This window comes from Pantherophis guttatus, chromosome 5 (genome assembly GCF_059756535.1).
Source record: "Pantherophis guttatus breed Tessera chromosome 5, ASM5975653v1, whole genome shotgun sequence".
In the NCBI taxonomy this organism is placed as follows: domain Eukaryota; kingdom Metazoa; phylum Chordata; class Lepidosauria; order Squamata; family Colubridae; genus Pantherophis; species Pantherophis guttatus.
Genome location: NC_142067.1, coordinates 64821715 through 64848714, shown reverse-complemented (window position 1 = coordinate 64848714; position 27000 = coordinate 64821715). Strand labels below are relative to the sequence as shown.

Genomic DNA, 27000 nt, shown 5'->3' with positions numbered 1-27000 from the left:
CCATCTTCATCTGCTTCTATAACTTTAGCCGAAAATTTTTTATTTACATAAATAACCACACCATTCTTTTTTTGCAAAGTTGAAGATATAAAATGCATTCCTAATTTGGAGTTTATCAAATATTTTTGATTTTGAACTGTAATATGCGTTTCTTGTAGACAAATTATATCATTATTAAATTGTTTCAAATATGCAAATAATTTCTTCCTCTTCTGTGCTGAATTCAACCCATTCACATTCCAAGATAAACACTTAATCGTCATCTTTATCTTTCTGGAGCAAAGAGCAGAATAACCGAATATCTTCCAGAATCTTCGGTCTTGCTCCCCCCATGGCTCCAGTCTCTTGTGTAGTACTCTTAGCTCCCTTTTTAACTTGTCTTTCCTGTTGTTGCTTTTCTTTAAGTTGCTTAGACTTAGCTCGAGTTATACGCTGATCCTTAAATTCAACCGTCTGAACCGGGTCCAAAATTGGAGAAGATTCCAGCAAAGGCTCATCCAGAAAACCTCCTTCAGCGCCCTGCGTTTCCTCTGGTTCCTGCTTAGACTGCTCTTGAAATTCTTGTTGAAGTTGCTTCTTATCACTCTCCTTAATCTCCAGAACTGTAGATGTACGCGGAGATGGTGTTCTTTCTTTAAAGATAGTAGTGTAAAAGTGCTCCGCCTTCTCCACAGTGTTCAAGCGATGTCTTTCTCCCTTGTATCTCAAAATTATACCAGTTGGGGCATCCCACCGAAATGGTATCTGTTGGTTTTGCAGTTCTTTAACAAGAAAGCCAAAGTCCTTTCTGGTTTTCAACATTTTAGGTGGTAACTCTTTATAGACTCCAATTTGTGAGCCCCCCACTTGTACAGAAGTATGAAAGGATTTTTGCAGGATGTCATTCCTTATTGCTCTATCTGTAAAATATATGACCACATCTCTAGGCAATTGTCTTTGTCTGGCCACCCAAGAATTCACTCTGTAAATTTTATCTATTTTGTAAAAAACCACATCAGGATTAATTTTTAAAATCACAGCCAAAGCCTCAGAGCAGACCTGTCTCAAATCCTGTCTGTCATCTTCTCGAATTCCTCGAAGCCGTATAGCGAATTCCATTGCCCTGAATTGCATCATAACAATTTCGTTCTCGACTTTCTGCATTTTATCATCAACGTCAGAAATGTTATAGTCATTATCTTTCATCTTGACATTAACTTCTGATTTAAATTCTTCCACTTTAGAATCAACTTTGATAATAAATTCTGCCAGGCCAGATGCAACTTCTGATATTTTTTGGGTCACCTTATTTTGATTCTGTTTCACCATATCTTTAACTTCATTAATTTCCTGCATAATTTCCTGATGAGATTTTTGAAGTTTGTCATCTATTTCCTGTTGGGATTTTTGAAATTTATCATCCAAAATTTTAGAAATAAATTCTTTTAAATCTCCCGCATCAAAATCTTTTTTCTGAGTCTATAGCTGTTGAGCAGGGGGAAGTTGCATTTCATGTTTATGTGTGGGGGATCCCCCCCCTGTTGCCTTCCCTTCCTGCTTCTTTGAAGCCATCCTGCCACGTAGGCTAGTTTTTCTGAAGAGGGAAGTTCCTTTTCCTTTCCCACCTCCACAGAGACTTCTAAAAAAGTCCCCCAGATTTAGTCAAATAAGAACTGAAGTAAAGCAAAGTCAAGTATTAAAAAGGGAGAAATTTTTCACTTATTTCTCTTATTACAAATGAGGCAACTTTGTAGCAACTTGGAAACTTTGTAACAAAGCAAGATGACTTCACCAATCCACACTCGCTGGCTCGTTAACTCTAAGGCTGAGCGCCATGTTTTTTCAAAGCACTTTCACTCATTCGCATTTTTCTCAGGTTAAAGAGTCAACAAAGCGCTAATACTTGCGTTTCCGAGTTTCAGGGTTCAAGTAGATTTTCGCTGCTTATTAAGGCTGGTTCCTTTGCTTTAATGTTTCCTGCAGCCGGCTTGTTCCGCAAGAGCAGAATCGTCCCACGCCGCCCGGAGTTTCAGCAGGTTGGGAGCCGCGCCTGTTCCCTCCCCAGAAACAATTCCCTGGGGGGTTACAGGGGCTCGACCTGTGCCCTGCAATCTCTTCTTCAACGATCCTGAGGATTTTGAAGTTTTCGAGCCGCTTCTGGGTCGCGAAGCGGCTCTACAGGCGGCGGGGCTGGCGGAGCTTCAAAAGGCACCACCGTCGCTGAAGACAAGGAAACCGGAAGCCCTGGACCACACATCTTGACCAGGGAAAAGCAATAGACGAAATTTATATAGACTTCTGCAAAGCCTTTGATTCAGTGGTGCACGACAAACTACTGTTAAAACTAAGTTCTTACAGCATTTCTGGATCCCTACATAAATGGATATCTGCATTCCTGTCAAACAGGCAAGTAGTCAAAATAGGGAGGGCCCTATCAAATCCTGCACCAGTTAACAGAGGTGTCCCCCAAGCAGCGTTCTAGGACCCACATTCTTTCTGCTTTACATTAATGACCTATGCGATCATATTAAAAGTAACTGCGTCCTCTTCACTGGTGACATAAAATTATTCAACACCACTGACAATGTCACTACCCTACAAAGCGACCTTGACCATGTGTCCAAATGGTCACAGAATTGGCAACTCCAAATCTTGACTAATAAATGCTCTGTCCTACATATTGGCAATAAAAATCAGAACACCAAATACAAGTTGGATGGAAACGACCTCGTAGATGACCCCCACTCTGTCAAGGACTTAGGAGTACTCTCTCAAATGATCTAAGCCCCAGAGCCCACTGTAATAGCATTGCAAAAAAGGCATTAAGAGTTGTTAACCTAATTTTGCGAAGCTTCTTCTCGGGTAACATTGTATTGCTAACTAGGGCATATAAAATCTTTGCCAGACCAATTCTCAAATACAGCTCATCGGCCTGGAATCCACACTGTATATCGGACATTAATACAATTGAGCGAGTCCAGAGGTACTTCACAAGAAGAGTATTCTACTCCTCTACTCACAATAGAATTCCCTATGCCACCAAACTTGAAATTTTGGGCTTGGACAATCTGGAACTGCACTGCCTGCAATCTGATCTAAGCATAGTACACAAAATTGTCTGCTACAATGTCTTACCTGTCAACGACTTCTTCAGTTTCAACCTCAATAATACATGGGCAAACAATCAGTACAAATTCAAGGTACACTGCTCCAAACTCGATTGCAGAAAATACAACTCAGGGAAATGAAGCGTCGGAAAAGACACCTGGAGGATGGTTGGAGATCCTCCCGGACCGAATCTGACCGAACACAGTTATGAACCCATATTAGGCCTTATCTTGTGGTGATGGAAGCGGCGAAACGTCATTATTTCGCCGCTCTCATTGCATCTGCAGAAAACCACCCAGCTGCCCTGTTTAGAGTGACCGCTCTCTTCTCAATCATGGAGTGAGGGAGGACCCCTTGCAGGTCAGAGCTGAGGATTTTGTACAGTTTCTGCAAGATAAAATCGCTCAGATCCAGACTGGGTTGGACTCTGACTGGACAGAGTCTATCGAGGAGACAAGGGCTTGTCTTGAAGGTAATGTCTGGGTTGAGTTTGAGCCTGTTTCAATGGATGAAGTGGACAGGATTATGGGTTGGCTGGGTGCCTCCACGTGTTTATTGGACCCTTGTCCCTCCTGGCTTGTTTCTGCAGCCAGAGAGGTGACTGGAGGCTGGATTCAAGCGGTTGTCAACGCTTCCTTAAAGGAAGGGGTCTTCCCCGTCACACTTAAAGAGGCGGTGGTTTGACCCCTCCTTAAGAAGCCCACCCTTGATCCAGACTCCCTTAACAACTATCATCCAGTCTCCAACCTTCGCTTTATAGCGAAGGTTGTTGAGTCCGTGGTGGCACAGCAGCTCCCTCAGTTCCTGGAGGAAACTGACTACCTGGACCCGTACCAATCGGGTTTCAGGCGCGGTTACAGCACGGATACGGCACTGGTCGCCCTAGTGAATGACCTCTGGCGGGCCTGGGACGGGGGTTGCTCCTCCATCCTGGTCCTTCTTGACCTCTCAGCGGCTTTTGATACCATCGACCATGGTATCCTACTGCAGCGACTCGGGGGGTTGGGGGTAGGAGGCACCATTTTACGGTGGTTCTCCTCCTACCTCTCGGGCCACTCGCAGTTTGTATGAATGGGGGGCCAGAGATCTACCCCGAGGTAGATATGTACCCCCTCACATGTGGAGTGCCTCAGGGGTCGGTTCTCTCCCCCCTGCTCTTTAACATCTATATGAAGCCACTGGGTGATATCATTCGTGGTTTTGGGGTGAAGTACCATCAATATGCTGATGATACTCAGCTTTATATCTCCACCCCTGACCACCCTGGGGATGCCCTTTCTGTGATGTCCCGCTGCCTGGAAGCGGTATGGGCCTGCATGGGAAGAAGCAGACTCAGACCCAACCCATTCAAGACTAAGTGGCTGTGGATACCGGCATCTCATGATCTAGTGGTCCCGTCACTTGTGATAGGAGAGGAGGTACTCACTCCCTCAGAAAGGGTGCGCAATCTGGGTGTCCTCCTGGGTTCACGGCTATCTTTAGAAGATCATCTGACGGCCGTGACCAGGGGGGGCTTTGCACAAGTATGCCTGGTGCACCAGTTGCGCCCTTTCCTAGACCAGGATGCCCTTGCCACAGTCACTCATCCCCTTGTTACTTCTCGGTTGGACTACTGTAACACCCTCTACATGGGGCTGCCCTTGGGATGCACCCGGAGGCTACAGCTAGTCCAGAATGCGGCCGCACGGGTTGTTACGGGGGCTTCTCGTTACTTACGTGTGACACCTGCCCGAACTGCATTGGTTGCTGGTGGTCCTTCGGGTCCATTTCAAGGTGCTGGTGCTCACCTATAAAGCCCTACATGGCTTAGGCCCGGGGTATCTGCAGGATCATCTCCTGCCATCCTCCCTTCCTCCTGTGCGCTCCCATAGAGCGGGCCTCCTCATGGTGCTGTCAGCCAGAAAATGTCAGCTGGCGGTCCCCAGGGGGAAAGCGTTCTCTGTGGGAGCGCCGACCCCCTGGAATGGGCTGCCCATCGGGCTTAGGACAGCCCCTGACCTCCTCTCCTTCCACCGCAAACTGAAGACATGGCTCTTTCGTCAAATGGGCTGATCCGCTGGGGTGATTTTTACATTGGAATAATTTAAATCAAATTTTAATTGGATTTTAATTTTTATGTAATTTTTCGTTCTGTAAGCCGCCCTGAGTCCTTCGGGAGAAGGGCGGCATATAAATTACATACATACATACATACATACATACATACATACATACATACATAAATAAATAAATAAATAAATAAATAAATAAATAAATAAATAAATAAATAAATAAATAAATAAACTTCAGCAACAGAGTGTTCAACGCCTGGAATGCTCTACCTGAGTCCGTTGTTACATCCTGTAACCCTCACAGCTTCAACCTTATACTGTCTACCGTGGACCTCACCCCATTCCTAAGAGGTCCATAAAGGGGGCGTGCATAAGCACACCAGTGTACCTACCGTCCCTGTCGTACTGTCTCCATTTATTTGTATTCATTTCTTTCATTCATATCCATGTTTATATTTATACCTGCCATCTTGTACATGTTTAACAAACTAATAAAAAAAAATAAATGTTGGAAGTGTAATCAGTTCCTGAGCTCGTACAACCACATGTGGTGAACGTGCCCAAAGGCAAAAGCATACTGGACAAAAATACATACTTGGATAGAAAAAATGATAAAGGAACATATAGATCTAAAATCAGAAATATTTCTGTTGGGTACTACCGATTCGGGTGAACCAGTAGTAAAAAAAATGCTATAATAATAATAATAATAATAATAATAATAATAATAATAATAACAACAACAACAACAACAACCCCTCCGAGGAGCTCTACCTTGTCGTGGTGGAGGGGCTTGCGTGCTCTAGTGATCCTAAGGGCTATGCTGAACAGGTGCAACCATATCAGACAGACCTTAGGTGAAGAGCCAGACAAAATCTGCTCCACAACCCATTCAAATATGGTGAATACAGAAAAAATGAAATTTATGCCGGCTGAACCATCGCCCGGATTAACAAGGGTTCCGTTGGATGCTATGGCTCCTGGGCATTCTACGCAAAATGAGTTACAGGGCTCAACTCCCTCTGCTAGGCAACCAGGGCATGGAGCTGACAAGCTACTGGAAGAAAAATCCAAAAAGCGAAAAATCTGGACCAGGGAAGAAAACACCTCTATTATGAAAGCTTACTATCAGTCTGAACCAGCAAAACATGGATTTCAAAAAAGAATGTATCAGATTTGGAAGATGAACCATACGGACTGTGACACCAGTGAACAAAGGTTAATGGACCAACGACGTGTAATCCTAAACCACAAATTTTTCACTACAGAAGAATTAATAGCAATAGAAGAGAAAGCAATTAATGGTCTGAGTACAACAACAAAGAGGAGTAACATCAAGAATGATTTCCAGACTCAAAAGCAAATTGAGGAAGAAAGGGAAGAAGAGGATACTGAAATGGATGAAGATAAAGAACAAGGAAGCACTAAAGAACAAACACCAACAGATAGTGCTCAATTAGCTGGAAAAATAAAGCACCAAATGGAAGATGATGAAAGAACACGTTTGCCAAAGCTGAACCAAGTGAACCGGAAAGAATTGAGAAATGTACTAAAAAAGGTCAATGAGGCTGTGCAAACTATTCGAACCACTACATTAGCCGAAACTAGCCAACTAATGTATGCAGCAGCTGTCATAACCACCAAAGAACTGGGGTTGAAAATACAAAAGAACCAAAGAGGCAAGAAGGGGAAGCCTAAGTGGAAAATTCGGTTAGAATTGAAGATCAAAAAAGTACGTGGAGATTTGAGCAACTTGAAGAACCTAAGGCAAGGTCAGCTAAAGAACAAGCAGGTCAAAAGCAGCCTGGAAGCAAGATACGATCTAAGGAATAAGGAGATTGCAATAGTAATTGAAGAGCTGAAGCAGAGGGTTGTTGCCATCGCTGAAAAGATTAAAAGGTATGAAAACCGAGTAACTCGGTTCAAGGAAAACTCACAGTTCAGAGCAAATCAGCACCAGTTTTATAAGAATTTAGAAAATGGAAATGGAGTAACAACAAATGAAAAGCCTGATAAAGAGAAAGCTCTGAAATTCTGGAAGAATTTGTGGGAAAACAACAAGAAGCACAACAGAAATGCAAAATGGATCAAACAGGTTGAGGACTCTATTAAAATGCATAAAATGGAAGACGTGAAAATAACAAAAGCAATGGTGCAAAGACAGTCAAGAAAAGTGAAGAACTGGAGTGCACCTGGACCGGATGAGCTGCATGGCTTCTGGTTAAAGGCACTTACAAGTCTGCACAATCAAGGAATTAACTTCAGCCAAGTACATTCGACGAATTCGTAAGATATTAATGTCCAAATTGAGTGGAGGAAACATCATAAAAGCCATAAATACCTGGGCTATACCTGTGATTAGATACTCTGCAGGAATAATTGACTGGATCCAGATGGAGTTAGACAATTTGGACAGAAAAACAAGGAAGCTTATGACAATGAATCATGCCTTGCACCCTAAAAGTGATGTTGACCGATTATATTTACCAAGAGCAGAGGGTGGTCGAGGACTCCTACAAGTAAAGCAGACTGTGGAAGAAGAAAAATGCAGCTTGAATGATTACATCCAGAAAAGTGAAGAACCAATGATTAAGGAAGTAAATAAAGGAGGCCTTTTAAAGACAACTAAAACAAAAACAGAATATAAGAAAGAAGTAACTGAGCAGCGAGCTGAAAATTGGAAACACAAAGCTCTGCATGGCCAATACTTGAAAAGTATTGAAGGCAAAGCTGACCAGAAACTAACTTGGAACTGGTTAAGATCAGGAGTACTGAAAAAAGAAACAGAAAGCTTTATTTTGGCAGCTCAAGAACAAGCCCTAGCCACAAACTGTATGAAGGCAAAAATTCAACATGTTACCACCAACAGCAAATGCCGCCTCTGCAATGAAAAAGAAGAGACAGTTGACCACCTGATCAGTGGGTGCAGCAAAATTTCACAAACTGACTACCTACAACGCCATGACCGTGTTGCTAAAATCATTCACTGGAAATTGTGCCAGAAGTTTGGATTTGAGTACAGCAAAAACCACTGGGAACATCAGGTTGAGAAAGTTTTAGAGAATGAGAAACTCAAGATCTTGTGGGACTTTAGGATTCAGACTGACAGGCACTTGGTCCACAACACACCTGACATAACAATAGTTGAAAAGAAAAAAGTATGGTTCATTGACATTGCAATACCTGGTGATGCACGAATTGAAGATAAGCAGCAAGAAAAAATCACAAAGTACCGGGACTTACAAATTGAAGTTGAGCGACTGTGGAAAAAGAAATCGTGTGTTGTCCCGATTGTAATTGGAGCCCTCGGAGCAATACCCAAAGGGCTACCCCGCTATTTAGAAATTCTAAATTTGCCGGACTTGAACATTTTGACTCTACAAAAAACCACCTTACTCGGAACAGCTTACATCCTCCGACGATACCTTAACAGTTCCTAGGTCCTTGGTTAGGACTCGAGCTGCTGAGCTATTAACCAGCCTCAAAGGCTGTGAATCTCACTAAAGATTAACCAATAAATAATAATAATAATAATAATAATAATAATAATAATAATAATAATAATAATAATAATAATAATAATAATAATAATAATAATAATTTTATTTCTATACCGCCCTTCTCCCGAAGGACTCAGAGTGGTGTACAGCCAATTTAAAAACACAAGACACAACAATGATTAAAATTTAAAATAATTAAATAAATTTGGCCGGATTAAAACCCCAAAAATTTAAAATACCCCAATTTAAAATCATTATGTTGATAGCCCGGCCTGGTGGAACAACAGGGTCTTCAATGCGCAACGAAACACCCGGAGGTCGGAGATCTTACGTATTTCCGGGGGCAGTTCATTCCACAGGGCTGGGGCTCCCACAGAGAAGCCCTCCCCCTGGGTGTCGCCAGCCGACATAACTTGGCCGATGGCACCCGGAGGAGACCCTCTCTGTGGGAGCGGACTGGCCGGTGGGAGGCTACTGGTGGCAGAAGTCGGTCTCGAAGGTACCCGGGTCCTATGCCATGGAGCGCTTTAAAGGTGATAACCAGCACCTTGAATTGTACCTGGAAGACCACTGGGAGCCAGTGCAGCTCGCGCAGGAGGGGTGTCACACGGGCACAACGAGTTGCGCCCATAACCACCCGCATGGCCGCATTCTGGACCAGTTGGAGCCTCCGAGTGCTCTTCAAGGGGAGCCCCATGTAGAGAGCATTACAATAGTCCAGCCAGGAAGTGACAAGGGCATGAGTGACCGTGTGCAAGGTGTCCTGGTCCAGAAAGGGCTGCAACTGGCGAATCAGGCGAACCTGATAAAAGGCCCCCCTGGCCACGGCCATCATATGCTCTTCTAAAGATAGCCGTGCATCCAGGAGGACACCCAGATTGCGAGCCCTCTCTGTGGGGGGCAAAGATTCACCCCCAATAGTCAGCGATGGCACCTGCTGACTATATCGGGACGCCGGCAGCCACAGCTACTCGGTCTTGGACGGGTTGAGTCTGAGCCTGTTCCTCCCCATCCAGACCCGCACAGCCTCCAGGCAGCGAGACATCACATCAAGGGCATCGTTGGGGTGGTCTGGGGTGGAGATGTACAGCTGAGTGTCATCAGCGTACAGATGACACTTCACCCCAAAACCACGGATGATCTCACCCAGCGGCTTCACATACATGTTGAACAGAAGGGGCGAGAGGACCGACCCTTGTGGCACTCCCCATGTGAGACGCCTCGAGGTCGACCTCTGCCCCCCTGCCAACACGAAGTGCGAGCGGTCGGAGAGGAAGGAGGAGAACCACCGCAGAACGGTGCCCCCTATTCCTAACCCTCTCAACCGCTGCAGCATGATACCATGGTCGATGGTATCAAAAGCCACTGAGAGATCTAATAGGACTAGGACAGAGGAGCAACCCCTGTCCCGAGCCCTCCAGAGATCATCCACCAACGCGACCAATGCCGTTTCTGTGCTGTGCCCCCGCCTGAAGCCCGACTGGCATGGGTCTAGATAGATAGCTTCATCCAGGTGCCCGGGCAGTTGTCGTGCCACCACACTCTCAACAACCTTCGCCACAAAACAAAGGTTGGAGACCGGACGGTAGTTAGCTAATTCAGCCGGGTCCAGGGAAGGCTTCTTGAGGAGGGGTCTCACCACCGCCTCTTTCAAGGCGGCAGGAAAGGCACCCTCACTCAGAGAAGCAGTTATAATCCCCTGGAGCCAGCCTCGTGTAACCTCCCGGGAGGCCAGTACCAACCAGAAGGGACACGGGTCCAATAAACATGTGGCGGCACTAATCCTACCCAGAACCCTGTCCACATCCTCGGGAGCCACAGGATCAAACTCCTCCCAGATAATATTCTCAAGACCTGCCCTTGTCTCCTCCCCTGGACTCATCCAATCGGAGTCCAAGCCATCCCGAATCCGAGCGACTTTATCATGCAGGAATTGCACAAAATCGTCAGCGCGGCCCTGCAAGGGATCTTCCCGCACTCCCCCCGAAGAAGGGAGTGGGTCACCCTAAACAGGGCGGCTGGGCGGTTCTCTGCAGATGCGATAAGAGCGGGAAAATGGTTAGATTTCGCCGCTTTTATCGCCACTAGGTAGGTCTTGATACAAGACCTCACCTGTGTCCGGTCGGAATCGGATTGACTAGTCCTCCAAATGCTCTCTAGGCGTCTTTTCCGACGCTTCATCTCTCTCAGCTCCTCAGAGAACCAAGGAGCCAACTGAGATCGGCATCGGGTCAGAGGCCGCAAAGGCACGACACGGTCCAAAGCTCCAGCGGCCGCACTCTCCCAGGCGGCCACCAGCTCTTCAGTCGAGTCGTGTGCCAGGGTCTCAGGAATCAGCCCAAGCTCCGTCAGGAACCTTTCGGGGTCCATCAGGTGCCTGGGACGGAACCATTTGATCGGTTCCATCTCCCTGCAGCGGGGGAAAGTGGTAGGAAAGTCTAAGTGAAGGAGTGAATGATCTGTCCATGACAAGGGTTTGATGTCTAGGTCCCCTCTACCAAGATCATTCAACCACTGACCAGAGACAAAAATCAGGTCCAGAGTGTGTCCCCCTATGTGAGTTGGGCCTTGAACTAACTGGGTCAGGTCCATGGCCGTCATGGAAACCATGAACTTCCGAGCCACCTCTGACGCCTCACCCGCAGACGGAAGGTTGAAATCCCCCATGACAATAAGTCTGGGGGTGTCAACCGCCACCCCGGCAATGACGTCGAGTAGCTCGGGCAGGGTCGCTGCCACGTGGCAGGGAGCCAGGTACGTAGTCAGCAAACCCATTTGCACCCCACGGCCCCACTTCACAAAGAGGGACTCACATCCGGCTATCTGAGGAACAGTGGTCTCCCTCGGACAAAGACTCTCCCTAATAATCACCGCCACTCCCCCACCCCTCCCCTGGGTCCTTGGCTGATGAAATGCACGGAAACCTGGTGGGCACATTTCAACGAGGGGAACCCCCCCCTCTTGGCCCAACCAGGTCTCCGTAATACCTGCCAGGTCCGCACCCCCCTCTAAAATAAGATCACAAATGAGGTGGGCTTTATTAACGACCGACCTGGCATTACACAACATCAGCCGCGGACCCTGGGCCTGAGACTCTGCACAACCCAGGACACGAGTCGCGCATTGGGGGCCGGAGTGCATAATTGCTCGTAAACAGCATGTACACACCCCCAGCACATGATATGGCCCCCCTGCGCCCGTCATACCTGCCCCTCCCACCCAACCTTTAAAAAGGTTAAAAAAAGATGCCGCGTGATTGTCAGAACCTTTTTTTTACTTTTTTAAAGCATTTTTTACTACCTATTCGCCAGAACTGGTAGTAAAAAAAATGCTTTAAAAAAGTAAAAAAAAAGTTGGCCAGGCCCACCCAATCACATGACCCCCCCACCAAGCCATGCCCACAGAACAGGTAACAACAAATTTTACATTTCACCACTGTGATTAACTAATAGAAACAGAAGTTAGAATGTTTAAAAGTATAAGAGAAAGACTAACTTTACTATGATGGCTTATTATGATATGTTTATTATTATTAATTAGTATCAATGATTAATAAGTATTAATATTACGATGAGATGTTATTATATGACTACTACTAATGAATATATGATGATGACAATGATGATGATCAAACTAATTGTAACCAGACAACACATTGTTTATATAGACATTGAAACTATTGCTCTTTCCATATATAGCAAAAATAAAAAAAATAATTAAAGAAAAATACATGGCTAAAAACAAGGGAAACAATTTGAAAGGCAAATCCAAAAAAAGTAAGGAAAATGTAAGTTTCATGATGGATAAGATAATATTGATCTAAAACTTATTTCAAGAATTCTGCTGTAAATGAATTCCAAATCACATAAAACCACACAAGATTTCAACCAATAAACATAAATCAAAGTAAATCAAAAATTTAATTGCAATCATAAACCAAATGGAACTTTACTTACTTTGGGGGAATTGTGACAGTATTTCCTTTAGGTAATGAAAAAGTAGAGGATTCTTTTCCTAAAATTGTAGTATTATATACCAAGGGTTGTATGCTGGGGTTTTTCAACTGTATCTGTTGCAAAAATATAATATTTTCATTTACTGAATCTTTTTACTCTCCTTTTCAGAGCAACCCCCAAAGGTTTACATAAAACTCTGCATATAAAGTGTGGCAAACAATATTACATATTTTTTTCATTTCAGTAAGTGCAACAGCTGTAAGATGTGGGGAGACAAGCTATACATTACATTCTTTTTTGTAGAAGCACATTATAAAAAAGTCAGAGTTATTATTCATATATTACAGATGAAAGAGAAGCTAAAAGATGGTGAGTTGTATTGAGGCTTTAAATTACATCTTTTATTAGATGATAGCTCTAGTAGCAAAACAGGGACATCCAAAATCACAGATCATTATTAAAATTATGCTAAATAAAAATTGATTAATTCCTAAAAGAAATGAAAACAATCAAATAAATTGCTTCATTATCAAAAACACTTCAAATAGTAAAAGTGTTATAGTATAGTAAAAGATGACACCTTTATCTTGCATGTTAGAAGAATTTAACGCCCAGTAATCATAAGTATTATGGAAACTGAAGTGCAAAACATCTGGATAACAATATGAAAACATTTTTCAGATCTGCAGTTAATAACCTAATATTTGATATGGTATGACTGCCTATTAAGGTTAAAATTCGGAAACCAGACCTCTAGCTATAAATCAATAAGTTCCTTTTTCTTCATGTTACAGCTTATCTTCCAGTATCTACTAATAACACCTAATTATAAAGGTTCGTTTCTTCCAATGTTAGTAAAAGAAATCCCCAAATTCACTTCCAATTCTATCAAAAATTACTTAAAATTTTAATATACAAATACCTTTCTAAGAATAGTAGCATGAAGTTGGCCAACAAACTCTAGTGTTTTCTTAGGTAAATACTGAGGAAGCCGTTCATATAAATAGACACAAAGCATAAGCATCATGACTGGATTTGGATCACAAATGTCAGCAGCCTAATTTTACATTAAAAATAAAGCAGTGTAAATTGATACTATAGATGAAATCTTTGAAAAAATATTAAGAGACTGCAACTAATGATCTTTCATATTTAAAGCCACTACAAAACAGAAAATAAAATTTAGGAATTAGAAGTCTATGGAGATTCTCAGTCATCCAGTTCATGGTTGTCCCAAAGGTGCTTTTTTTCCAAGAGGCAACTGGACTTTCTGGTTTTTCTTTGAAGACATTTCGCTTCTCATCCAAGAAGTTTCTTCAGCTCTGACTGGATGGTGGGAAATGACAGCTTGCAGACAAATGGTCATTTGCAGTCTTTTGGCAGGTTGTTAAGATCACCAGGAGGTTTATCTGTGTCATCAGGGTCACCTGAGTGGTACAAATGGATATGGAGCCTTCTTGGAACTGTTGGAAGGATTGTATTGTAGATTCGAGATAGATGATGTCGTATCTCTCCCCTTCTGTTGAGAGAGAGCTGTTCAATTTCAAAACCCTTCCAGTTGCCTCTTGAAAAAAAGCACCTTTGGGATAGGAACTAGAACCAATTTTATTTCAAACATCAACATAAGGAAATACATAAAAGTAGATATCTGAGAAACAAGGGGAAATTTACATAAATATTGAAGTACTAATTCAGTAAGAAATATAGAAAATATTACATTTTCACAATTATTTTCATACAAATATTTATAGTGACTGGTTGTTTACATTTAAGTATACCAATAAAATCTTAAAATACACTTTTAAAGCAGCTTACTGAAATTCAGTTATGTGTTTTTCTAGAGTAGAAAGAGTATTGATGCTTTCAAACTTTGGTTTTGGAAAAAGAATCCTGGGCATACCATTCAAGAAAACAAATTTATGGATCATTGAATAAATCAACCCAGAGTTGAGACACAAATGCCCAAGGTCAAAATATTCTACTTCCGACGTATTATGTAGACCTAGCTGTCTGGCAATGGCTCTAACGCTGGGAAAGGTGGAAGGAAAGAGAAGATGATGATCAGCAGCAAGGTGGATGTACTCAGTTATAGTTGAATGCACCATTGAAAGTTCTGAAAGACCAGGTTATAGACAAATCGTTATGAAGAAAAATCTATCTAGTGTATGTGGTTGCTAAGAATCAACAATAATTGATAGCATGTAGATGAGGGCACAATCATAATCAGGATATATTCACTCCTTTATTATTATTACAGTTCTTCCCTATTGTATCACATACACATTTTTTTTAAAAAAAAAGTTTGCATTTTAATTATGATTAGGTAAAGGTAAAGATTCTCCTCGCACATATGCTAGTCGTTCCCGACTCTAGGAGGTGGTGCTCATCTCCATTTCAAAGCTGAAGAGCCAGCGCTGTCTGAAGACGTCTCTGTGGGCATGTGGACAGCATGATTAAATGCCAAAGGCACACAGAACACTGTTACCTTCCCACCAAAGGTGGTCCCTATGTTTCTATTTGCATTTTTTACGTGCTTTCGAACTGCTAGGTTGGCAGAAGCTGGGACAAGGACAAGTAATGGGAGCTCACCCTGTTATGTGGCACTAGGGATTCAAACTGCTGAACTGCCGACCTTTCAATTGACAAGCTTGACTCCAAGTGATCAAATAAGATAAATTTTCTTCAGGACATCCTATCCCCAACCTAGATCTTTAGATTTTTCTATGGTTCACTCATTGCTGTTGTAACCAGACCATCCATCTTGTTGCTGCCATCTTCATTTTCTTTTTCCTTGCACCTTTCCCAGAATTATGAACTTCTCCAGATAGCTAAGTCTTTGTTTAATATATCCAAAATATGATAATTTGAATTCTTTGGATAGCACAGTGAAATTGTGATTCATCCTAACCTCCTTTAACTATTGCCATTTTTTTAGTTGGATTTACAATATTGCTGGCATTAATGGTTACTTTTCTGAAAAGCAAATTTCCTATCCACACACATTAAAATCTGATGTTATGGTTAAGATGCAGCCCTAGAAACCAGAAATCTGTAAATTCTAGTTCTTCCTTAGTGATGTCAACTGACTGAGAGATGTTGGATTTATTTCTTCCTCTTAGTCTAATTGACCTCACAGAGCTATTGTTGTGGTAAGAATATGAGGATTCTTGTACACTGACTTGATATGACAAATAAAGGCAAGATATAAGTAAAATAAATTCATGCATAATTAATTCAAAACCTCTATATTTGTGAAATATTACAAACTACCATAAAATTAGAGTTAGGGTTAGGGTTAGGCTAGTTCTTAATCCCTTTTTTATTCTTACAAAAAGTTAAAATAAGATAGCTGAATAGTTTTATACCAATTATACCTTAATAATTAAATAATATATAAAATAATATAACTAAATTATTAATTTAACTACGTATGTGCATTACCATGCTTTAAAAATAGGAACATAAAATGGTATAACTGAAAGAATATAATTATTCATAGAATATTTATAATTTGTAACTTACCACTATATCTATGTCAAGATTTATTGCATGAAAAGCATTCACAAGTATCAAGGCATTGTGCAAATACTGTTCAGAACTTGTTGGATAAGTGTACATATTCACAAAGTGAGTTGAAATCTGCAACCAAAATGAAAACGAAAGTTTTTCTGAGTGAACGTATTGAATAGTTACAGGTACAGAATAACAGAATTAGAATAACAGAATAACAAGTTGGAAGGGACCTTGGAAGCTTTCTAATTCAAAACCCTGCTCAAGCAGGAAACCCTATATCATTTCAGATAAATTGTCCAAACTCTTAAAAACCTCCAGTGTTGGAGCACCCATAAGTTCTGGAGGCAAGGAGTTCCGCTGATTGTTCTAACTGTCAGAAAATTTATCCTTAGTTCTAGGTTGGGTCTCTCTTTGTTTAGTTTCCATCCCTTGCTTCTTGTCCTGCCTTCAGGGACTTTGGAGAATAGATTGACCCTTTCTTTTTGTGGCAGCCCCTTAGATACTGGAACACTGCCATTCCAGTATCTAAGGGTTTTATTAGCAACCCTATTTGACCAATCCTGAATATTTATTTATTTATTTATTTATTTATTTATTTATTTTATTATATTTCTATACCGCCCTTCTCCTGCGGGACTCAGGGCGGTGTACAGCCAGGATAAAACATAGTATATAAAATTTAAAAACATTTAAAAAAACAATTAAATAATTTTGGCCCGAATTTAAAACAACCCAATTAAAACCAAATTTTGATTAAAAAACTAAGAGGATGGGATCAAGCCAGCCCAGCTAGATGGAACAAGTGTGTCTTCAGGGCCCGACGAAAAGTCCGGAGGTCTGATATCGTGCGTATCTCAGGGGGCAGGTCATTCCAGAGGGCAGGTGCTGCCACAGAGAAGGCTCTCCCCCTGGGGGTCGCCAGCCGGCACTGCCTGGCCGACGGCACCCTGAGGAGGCCCTCTCTGTGTGAGCGAACCGGTCGGTGGGAGGCTATCGGCGGCAGAAGGCGGTCTCGCAAATACCCTGGCCCTAAGCCATGGAGCGCTTTAAAGGTGGTCACCAACACGTATATCTGTATATCATATTATATCTGTTCCTCTCCTATTCTTTTTCCAGGAGATAAAACACCCATACAGTTAATTCTTTCTTTTTCTTTCTTTTCTCTCTCTCTCTCTCTCTCTCTCCCTCCCTCCCTCCCTCCCTTTTTTAGGGAACTTCTGTATCTGTATAGTAATAATCTACATTTTGTTACCTCCTAGCCATTCATGAATCAACTGCTTTCCTCTTTCTTCTACCATTGCAAATACTTCAATTCTCCTCATACCAAGTTTGGTCAGTAATACACAGGTAGTCAATGACTTATGATTATAATTGAGCCCAGAATTATGGTCTTAAGTCATGCCACTTTTACATCACCATGCAAGCACAGCCAATTTTACCTTTTTTGAGGCAGTCAGATCCCAAGGATCCAAAATGCAACCATGTGGTCCTGAGAGGGCCCCAGACAGCAGAACTTCAAGTTATAAGCACCTTTTGGGGGATCCATCGTAGCTTCAAATGGTCGCTAAGCAACTGGTGGTAAGTCGCGGACTATCTTTACTTACTCTTGTAAGCAGCAATTCTCCAACATTTCAGTAAAAGATCATTCCAAGAACTGTTCTCTGGTAGATTTATTCAGAAACTATATAAAAATACCATGTTTCCCTGAAAATAAGACTGGGTCTTTGTTTTTTTTTTAGGCTTGAAAATAAGAACTGCCTTATTTTTGGGGAGGTCTTATTTTGTTTGAGGTGCAGGAGGCAGGGAGTGTGGTCACCTCATGGCTGCTGGGCCCCTTAACCGCGGCCTGTGGATCAGCTGAGCCAGCAAGGGCCGGTGAAGCAGAAAGCCATGCAACCCATTGGAATTGGCTCCCCCCCTGCCTCTACCCGGCTGCTGCTGCTTGAGAAAAGGACAATTCTAGAAGATTGTGGGAAGCATGTGCTTATGGTAGAAGCAAACCGCAGCCTATCCCTTTCAAGCAGTGGTGGGTTTCAAAATTTTTTACTACCGGTTCTGTGGGCGTGACTTGGTGGGCGTGGTTTGGTGGGCATGGCAGGGGAACCTTACTGCAAAATCCCCATTTCCTCCCAATCAGCTGGGACTTGGGAGGCAGAGAATAGATGGGGGCGGGGCCAGTCAGAATTTTTACTACCGGTTCTCTAAACTACTCAAAATTTTCACTACCGGTTCTCCAGAACTGGTCAGAACCTGCTGAAACCCATCCCTGATTTCAAGCAATCAAAAGTGTGTGTGTGTGTGTGTGTGTGTGTGTGTGTGTGTGTGTGTGAGAGAGAGAGAGAGAGAGAGAGAGAGAGAGAGAGAGAGAGAGAGAGAGAGAGAGAGAGAAACAATGGAGGGGAGTAACAAGAATTGCAGGCAACACCGTTCCTCTGTCTCTCTCTCTCTCACACACACACACACACACACACATTTGATGAGAAACAGCAGAGGGCAACTGGGTAAGGGATTAGAGTCTGGGAGGAGAAGAGCACACCGGAGCCCAAATGCTGGGCCTCGCCAGACTTGGAAGCCAGGGATCCTACAGGCATCCCAGCCATGTAAAGGCCACCCAAATCCCCAGGCTGTTCGCAACTCGAGCAAGCCATGTGCAGGAGTGGCGGCACCACTGTGAGGTTTGTCATACCAGCACAGCCTCTTGGAGCAGGATCCTGCAAGGCTTGTTGTGGTGTTGCACTCATGAATGGCAGCACCGCCCCCGAGCTTCATCACACTGGCGTAGCTGATGTCTTGCCACAAGCGGCTGTGCTGGTATGTCAAACCTCATGGCAGTGTTACCGCTCATGCAACAGCACAGCAATCCTTGCAGGGTCCTGCTCCAAGAGGCTGTGCCAATGTGACAAACCTCACGGTGATGCCGCTGCTTGCACACGCAACGCTACAACGAGTCTTGCAGGATCCTGGGGTACACTGAAGGCTCGGAATGGAGCCTTTTTGGTGAACAGCAGGAAAATGGGGAGAGGGATTTTCTTGCCTGTCATCCTTTCCTCAGTCTGTGCTGAGCTTGAGAAAAGGATGACAGGCAGGAAAATCCTCCTCCCAATTTTCCTGCCGTTTTCCAAAAAGGCTTCATTCCAAACCTTCATCATATCCCAGAATTGCAACACTGAAGGCTCGGAATGGAGTCTTTTTGGCAAATGGCAGGAAAATAGGGAGAGGGATTTTCCTGTCTGTCATCCTTTTCTCAAGATCAGCATAGAAGGACATCCAAAAAAGGCTCCATCCTGAGCCTTCAGCATTGCAATCTTGGGATGTGCGTCCTTTTCTCAAGCAAAATTTGATCATTTGAAAGGTTCAGGCTGCGCCCAGAGAGAAGGAACGAGAGGCAGCTCCCAGCCTTTGCTGGCTCAGCTGATCCGTGGGCCCTGATTAAGCGGCTGAGCAGCCATGAGGTGACTGGGGAAGGGAAGGGCTGCCTCCTATGCTGGCCATGCCCACCACTAGGGCTTATTTTGGGGGTAGGGCGTATTTTCAGGGAAACACAGTATGTGCTTCACTAAGACAACTCTTAATTTTTTTCTTTTGTAGTTTCTTCAAGACAAAATTATATTAAATATCACCTACCTTTCTTTTGCTCCTTTCATTCCTTGCTTCCCTAACCAAATCTTCAACCATTCCTGTGATTTCAAGTGTATTTAATGGTTCAATCAATGCCTCTCTTGAAACTACTTAAACTAAACTCAGAGCCACCATAGTAAAACAAGAATGTTTCTACTGCAAAATTATTTAGCCATCATGTTGACAGAATATCTAAATTACTCAAGACTCAACACAAAGAGAATGTAACTTTGCTGTAATGATACAGTTGGGAATATGGCTGCTGAAACTGAGACAGAATGGTATAACTGCTCTCAGCCAGATTCCCATTGTGTTCTTCTCTTCCCTTTTACAGTTTGCTTTTTGTTCTGTATTATCTTGTTTTATTTATCTAGGTTTTTTAAAAAAAAATTCTATTCACTGTGCTACTAGCTATCCATATTTGTTTTAGAACAGGGGTGTCAAACTCAAGGCACATGGGCCACAATGTGGTCAGATCCAGCCAGCGGGGCGTTCCTGGAAACTGGCCCAGCGTGACCCACTCCATCCTGGTGTGTATGGGTGCGCACAGGAGGCAGCAAGCACACGTGCACAGAGGCCTGCCCCCCCATCCTAGCGGGCGCATGGGCACAGAGGAGGCATCAGACCAATGTTGCCTCGGCCGACCCCATCCCGGAGTGTGCGCATGCACACAGGAGGCAGCAGGCACATGTGCACTTGTGGCAAACACATGGACACTGGTTGCTATGCTTCACTCTGCTCAGCAACAGCTGCAGCTTGTTGGCCTTGCCCCACCCAGTCTCTTCACCCAGCCTGCACAAACACAGCCTCTTCACCCAGCCTCTCGCCTCTGTGCCTGGCCTCGCCTCTACCTGACCTCTTCACCTGGCCTCGCCCCACAGTGGCACCAGGAACAGCCTTGAGGAGGAAGTAAGTGGATGCCCCCTCAGGGAAGCGGGGCTGGGCTAGGCTGGGCTGCGGGATTCCAGTGCTCAAGGGCCTTCCACTTCCCTATATGAAATGGACTAAAATGGTATTTAATGCCAAGCTCTAGTCTACAGGAAATTCTATTGCTTATCTTATAGTAATAAGCTATTAATATAATTACATTGTGTTTCACTATTTTGTGAAATCTAAGTAGAGATTGGAAATTATTTTTAATTACATAAGTATTAGCCAATTGAAAGTATTAGGTCTGTTAGATTTTAATTTACAAAATTAGATGCAATACACTGTTGTGTTAAAGAACAATGTGATTTGAATTGTATGTATTGTAATTTTATATTACACATAAAATACTGCAATAGACCTTGTAACAGAAATAAAAGTTACTACAATAAGTATTCTGATTCAGACAGCACCTTCATGCCAAACTCTATTATGCATTGTGAATTTGCCTACTATTTTTTTAAAATAGTCTTTATTCAACCTTTTTTAGTTTTAAAAGCACATTTCCACTTTTACAGCTTTCAACTATAGGTAACAATTCAAATTTCATAATTCCAATTTGTGGCCTATTATTTTATACATTATGTACACCTTTAAATGTATAATATCTTTTGCTATATTCTACATTTGTTCTTCATTAACATCAATTTAACATATTCTTCATATATGTAGTATATATATGTATTTACATTTTCCTTTTATCCTTTAATGTTATATCATATTCATAAATGTATACAATTTTCAATTTAATGTACTTTATATATCATCTTTATGTATTAGTTTTACATCTCATTTCAAGCCATTGATACCACATATTCCAACTTTTGTAATACTCTGATTCCTCTCTATCTTTTAACTCCATGGTTAATTTATCCATTTCTGTGCAATCAAGGGCTTTTTAAATTATCATTGCATTTGATGGCATGTTTTCCTGTTTCCAATTCTAGGCAAATGTAATTCTTGCTGCTGTTATAATATGAAGTATAATATACTGCTCAAAAAAATAAAGGGAACACAAGCAGAAGACATCCGAGATCTGAATGAATGAAATAGCCTTATTAAATACTTTGTTCGTTACATACAGTAGTTTTGTGTTCCCTTTAGTTGTTTGAGCAGTGTATAAACTACTATATGTAAAGAACAAAGTATTTAATAAGGCTATTTCATTCATTCAGATCTCAGATGTCTTCTGCTTGTGTTCCCTTTATTTTTTTGAGCAGTGTATATTGAGTCCTTTTACTTATATTTCCTTTTATAATACCCAATAAGAACAACTCTGGTTTCATCTCAATTTTTTGTTCTGTAATTTCTTGTAACCATTTTTAAATTTTCATCCAATATTTCTGGGCTTTCCGACAGGTCCACCACATGTGATAGAATATCCCTTGTTGATGGTTGGATCTCCAACACTTTGACGATCTATTGGGGTACATTTTGGCTAACCTTGCCGGTGGTAAATGCCAATGATAAAACATTTTATAGATGCTCTGGTATGATGCCAACATTGTTAATTTATAATTTTTCTCCCATATTTTTTCCCAATATTCCAAATCGATATTATATCCAAAATTTTTGGCCCAGGATATCATCGTCTCTTTCAGTTTCCTCATCGACTTTAAATTTTAAAAGACAATTGTAAGTTTTAGAAATCATTTTTTCCTCTGTCCCTAATAATATTTTATCCAGTTCTTGTTCTCTTTGGAAGCCATAATTTTCTAAATCTTTTTTATATCTCGTTTGAATTTGTAAATATGGCCACCAATCTATTTCTAGTCCTTGGGATGTTAAGTCTTGATTAGATTTTAATACTCCTTGTCCATCCAATAACTCATTATATGTCACCACCTTATTCCAGTCTAAGACGTTGAGATATATCATGGCTTCCATGGTTGATAGCCACCTTGGGATTTTTGTATAATGGTTTCTTTTTATTTTCCCCCAGACGTCTAGTAATGTGTCTCTTACCTGATGTCTTTGAAAATACGTATGAGATTTATTTTTCCCCTCCCAGATGAATGCATGGAAGCCAAGCTGTAAATCATGACCTTCTATTGTTAATATCCTCTTGTTTTTAAGAATTATCCATTCCTTGAGCCATGTTATAGCTGCCGCTTGATGATAAAGTTCCCAGTCTGGGAGTCCAAAACCTCCTTTTAATCTATTATCCTGTAAGAGTTTAAGTTTTATTCAGGCTTTCTTACCTAACCAAATTAATTTTAAAATTGTTTTGTTTAATTCTACAAAAAAAATTTCCCAGGTTTTATTGGTACTGTTTGAAATAAAAATAAAATTTTAGGTAAAATATTCATCTTTATTGTCACAATTCTTCCAATTAAAGATAACTGTAATTTCGCCCAGTTTTCCAAATTCTTTTGTATTTGTTGTAATAGTTTTGTGTAATTATCCTCTTTTATCTAAGAACATTTTGGTGTCAATCAAACTCTGAGATATTTTACTTTCTTTACTATTTGAATTCCCAATTTCTCTTCCAATTTCTCATTTTGCTTATGTGTAAGATTTTTAGTTAATATCTTTGTTTTCTCTTTGTTTATTTTCAATTCTACTACCTTACCAAAATCCTTTATTTTCTACATTAATACAATTCCTGTTTCTAACAGTTCTTCTATGAAGACCATGTCATCTGTGAACGCCTGCATTTTATATTCTTCTTTTTTAATTCTTAGTCCTTTTATTTCCTGATTCTATCTAATCTGTGATAATAACACTTCTAGTGACAAAATAAAAAGTAAAGGTGATAATGGACATCCTTGTCTAACTCCTTTTTTTAATGTTAATTTTCTCTGATAGGTCCCCATTTACTATTATTTTGGCAATTTGATCAGAATATATCGCCTTAATCATCCCTACAAATTTTTCTCCGAAATTCATACTAATTAATTGGGTAATGTGGAACTGCCAATTTAGATTGTCAAAGGCTTTTTGTGCATCCACAAAGATTAACACTATCTGTTTTTTGGGGTGAGCTTCATAATATTCTAATATGTTCATGACCATTCTTGAGTTGTTTCTTAATTGTCTTTTTGGGAGGAACCCATTTTGGTCAGAGTGAATAATTTCATTCAATATTTTTTTAAATCTTTCCGCTATGATTGTTGCAAATATTTTATAGTCGGCATTTAAGAATGAAATTGGTCTATAATTTTTAATCTTTGGTATCAGTATCTTCTTTGGGTATTAATGTTATAAATGCCTCAATCCACAAATTTGGTAATTTAGATCGTTTTAATACTTCATTATACAGTTGTAGCATTATTCTCTCCAATGACTCCTGAATTTTTTTGTATATCTCTGCCGGAATCCCATCTGGAACTAGTGTTTTATTATTTTTTTGTTTCTTGATCGCCTCCTTCATCTCCATTAGAGTTATCGTTTAGCATTTTCCTAGTTTCTTCTGGTATTTTCGGAAAGTCCCTCATTTCTAAATATTGCTTAATGCTTTCTTCTGAAATATCCTCCTGACTATATAATTTATTTAAAAAGTTTTGGATAATACTTTTTTTCCCTTCTGATTGGTACTGAAGATTCCCGTCCTCATCCTGTAATTGTTGCATTAATTTTTTCGTTCTCTCTTTCTTAAGTTTATATGACAACCATCTCCTTGGTTTGTTCGCATATTCAAAATAGTTTTGTTTTATTGTTTTAAGATTGCATATCATTTCTTCTTGTAATGTTAAATTAAGTTTATGCTTCACTAAATCTCTTTCTTCTCTGATTTTATTATTCTATGGTTCTTTTTGCAATACACATTCCAATTCTTTAAACTTTTTTCTGAAGCATCTTTTGTTGTTTATTCTTTTCCTTATTTCTTCTCGCAGTATAGGCTATTGTTAAACCTCGAATATGCGCTTTTGTTGTATCCCATAATTTTTGTAGTGTTGTTTGTTCTTTCCGGTTTTCTGTAAAGAAAAATCCAAGTTGCGCAAATGGTTTCTCTTTTAGTATCCTCTGATTTAACATCCATCTCGCTTTTTTCCTTTGTCCCTTCCATTTTATTGTTAGTGGATTGTGATCGGCCCATGTATTTGGCAATATCTCTATTTCTTCAATATTACTAATCAGTTCTGGATTGATCCATGCCATATCAATTCTTGATCAGGAATTATGTGGATTAGAGAAAAAAGTATATTGTTTCTTCCTTGGATTTAATTCTTTCCATACGTCTCGGAGATTTAACTCTTGCATCATTTCTTTAAATGTATTCAGTAATTGTCTTCTTTTCTTCTTGTTTTCATATAGTCCCTCTTATTGTCCACCACAGCATTGAAATCACCTATTACGCATAAATTATCCCATTCTAACTCTATTATTTTCTGATGTAATTTATGATAAAATTTCTTCTGATTTGTGTTTAGTACATATATTACCGTTAAGAGCATGCTTTTTTGGTTTGTTGTTATTTCTATTACTAAGATTCTTCCATCTTCATCCACATAGATTTCTTTCAGATTTAACCATTCTTTTATGTATACTGCTATACCTCTCTCTTTTTTTTTTTGATGACAGTGCCAGATGAAGTTTTCCTGATTTCACGGATTCTAGAATGCTGCAGTGTTTTTTCTTAATGTGGAGCTCCTGCAAAAAGCTAATGTCCATATTTTGTCTTTGAAGCTTTATCAGTGTTTGTTTTCATTTTGCCGGGGAATTTAAACCATTGATGTTAAGTGATAGCAATTTAATCCCTTCTTCTATCTTACTGATTGTCAGAAGGTTTTGGTCTTTTCTTTGCTCTCATCTCCCTTTCTGTTCATCCTGGCTCCTTCCCTTTCATAACGCTATGTTTCCCTCCTTTCTCTTATGTCTTGTTTGGATATTTTCTCTTTTGAAATTTGATCTTCTTGACTTTTACTGTCTATTTCCTCTGTACTATCTTGTTCTTCTTCTCTGACTATATAATGGTCATAGAACTTTTGTGCCTTGTCCAGGGTGTCTATTCAGAATTTCTTGTCTTGCCATGTAATTAACATACCCTCTGGTATGAGCCATCTGAATAGTACTTTGTATTTAACTGATTGTGATGATAGAAAATGATCATTCCTTCTTTGTTCCCTTACTCTTCTTGGTACTTGCTTCAAAGCAGGGGTGAAATACTCCCGGTTTAGACTGGATCACCTGATCCGGTAGCGATGGCGGCAGGTGGTTTGGAAAACTGGTAGCAAAAATCCCTGCCCTCCCCCCATGCCCAGCTGAGCCACGCGATCATCAGAGGCTTTTTTTTTTTTTTTTTACTTTTAAAAGCATTTTTTTCTACAACCTCTTTGGCTGAAAAAATGCTTTTAAAAGTAAAAAAAAGGCTCTGATGAAGGCTTCGGATGAAGAGGTTGTTAAAAAAATGCTTTTAAAAGGCTCTGACGATCCCAGCTGAGTTGCCTGATTGTCAGAGGCTTTTTTCTCTTTTAAAAGCAGGAAAAAAATGCTTTTAAAAGAAAACAAAAGCCTCTGACGATCAGGCATCTCAGCTGGGATCGCCAGAGCCTTTTAAAAGCATTTTTTTACAACCTCTTCAGCCGAAGTGGTTGTAGAAAAAATGCGTTTAAAAGTAAAAAAAAAAAGTTGGCCACGCCCACCCACTCACATAACCCCCCCACCAAGCCACGCCCACAGAACCGGTAGTAACAAATTTTACATTTCACTACTGCTTCAAAGTTAGAATTTCTTTATCCTTATAGATTAATGGTTCCTATCTCGTCTTACTGTAAACCTCATCTCTAATTGTTTTTCTTGTAAATCTTATATGGACTTCCCTAGGCAATTTGTGGCAATGTGCATAATTGGTATGGATCCTATATGCTTCATCTATATCTTTTTGAACTTCTTGTGCACTTTTCTGCAGTGGATTAGCTAGTAATTCTGCTAACAAATTTGGGAGATCTTCCTCCTTGCTTTCTACTATATTTTGAAATCTTAGGAAAAATGCTGATTTCTCCAATTCCAAGTGTGTTATTGCCTCCTCCGGATTCCTATTTACCGCCATCAATTTCGCTTCCATCTCCTCCAATTTCTTCTCCATTTGTCCTGTTCTAGCTTCCACTGTCTTTATCTTCTGTTCATTTCTAGCTCTTGTATTGTACCAATTTTGTTGTCTAATTTGCAGATGTCTCCTTTTACCTCTCCCATTTCACTCTTTATTTCTTCATGGTTGATCATGATTGTTTCCTGCGTCTTCATCATTGTTTCTTGAATAATCATCAGCATTGATTGCACACTTTGTAGATTCAGTGAAGAACCTGATTTCTCACTGCCAACATACTTTCCACTGAGTGTTGTCCCAATGGGGAGGCTATCGTCAAAGTTGTTTTTTGTTCTATTTTCATGACTGTTGTCGTCATA

General features: G+C 40.9%; 1 protein-coding gene across 1 annotated transcript in view; it reads right to left on the bottom strand.

Annotated features, from left to right (window-relative positions):
- The window catches only part of CFAP47 (cilia and flagella associated protein 47), a 596979-nt gene that overhangs the window by 395813 nt on the left and 174166 nt on the right, over positions 1-27000 (bottom strand). Inside the window, exons 35-37 of the mRNA XM_087871295.1 lie at positions 16117-16233; positions 13517-13651; positions 12595-12707 (exon numbers count right to left, since the gene is read on the bottom strand). Of these exons, the coding sequence (XP_087727421.1) occupies positions 12595-12707; positions 13517-13651; positions 16117-16233 (365 nt within the window). The remainder of the gene's footprint in view (positions 1-12594; positions 12708-13516; positions 13652-16116; positions 16234-27000) is intronic.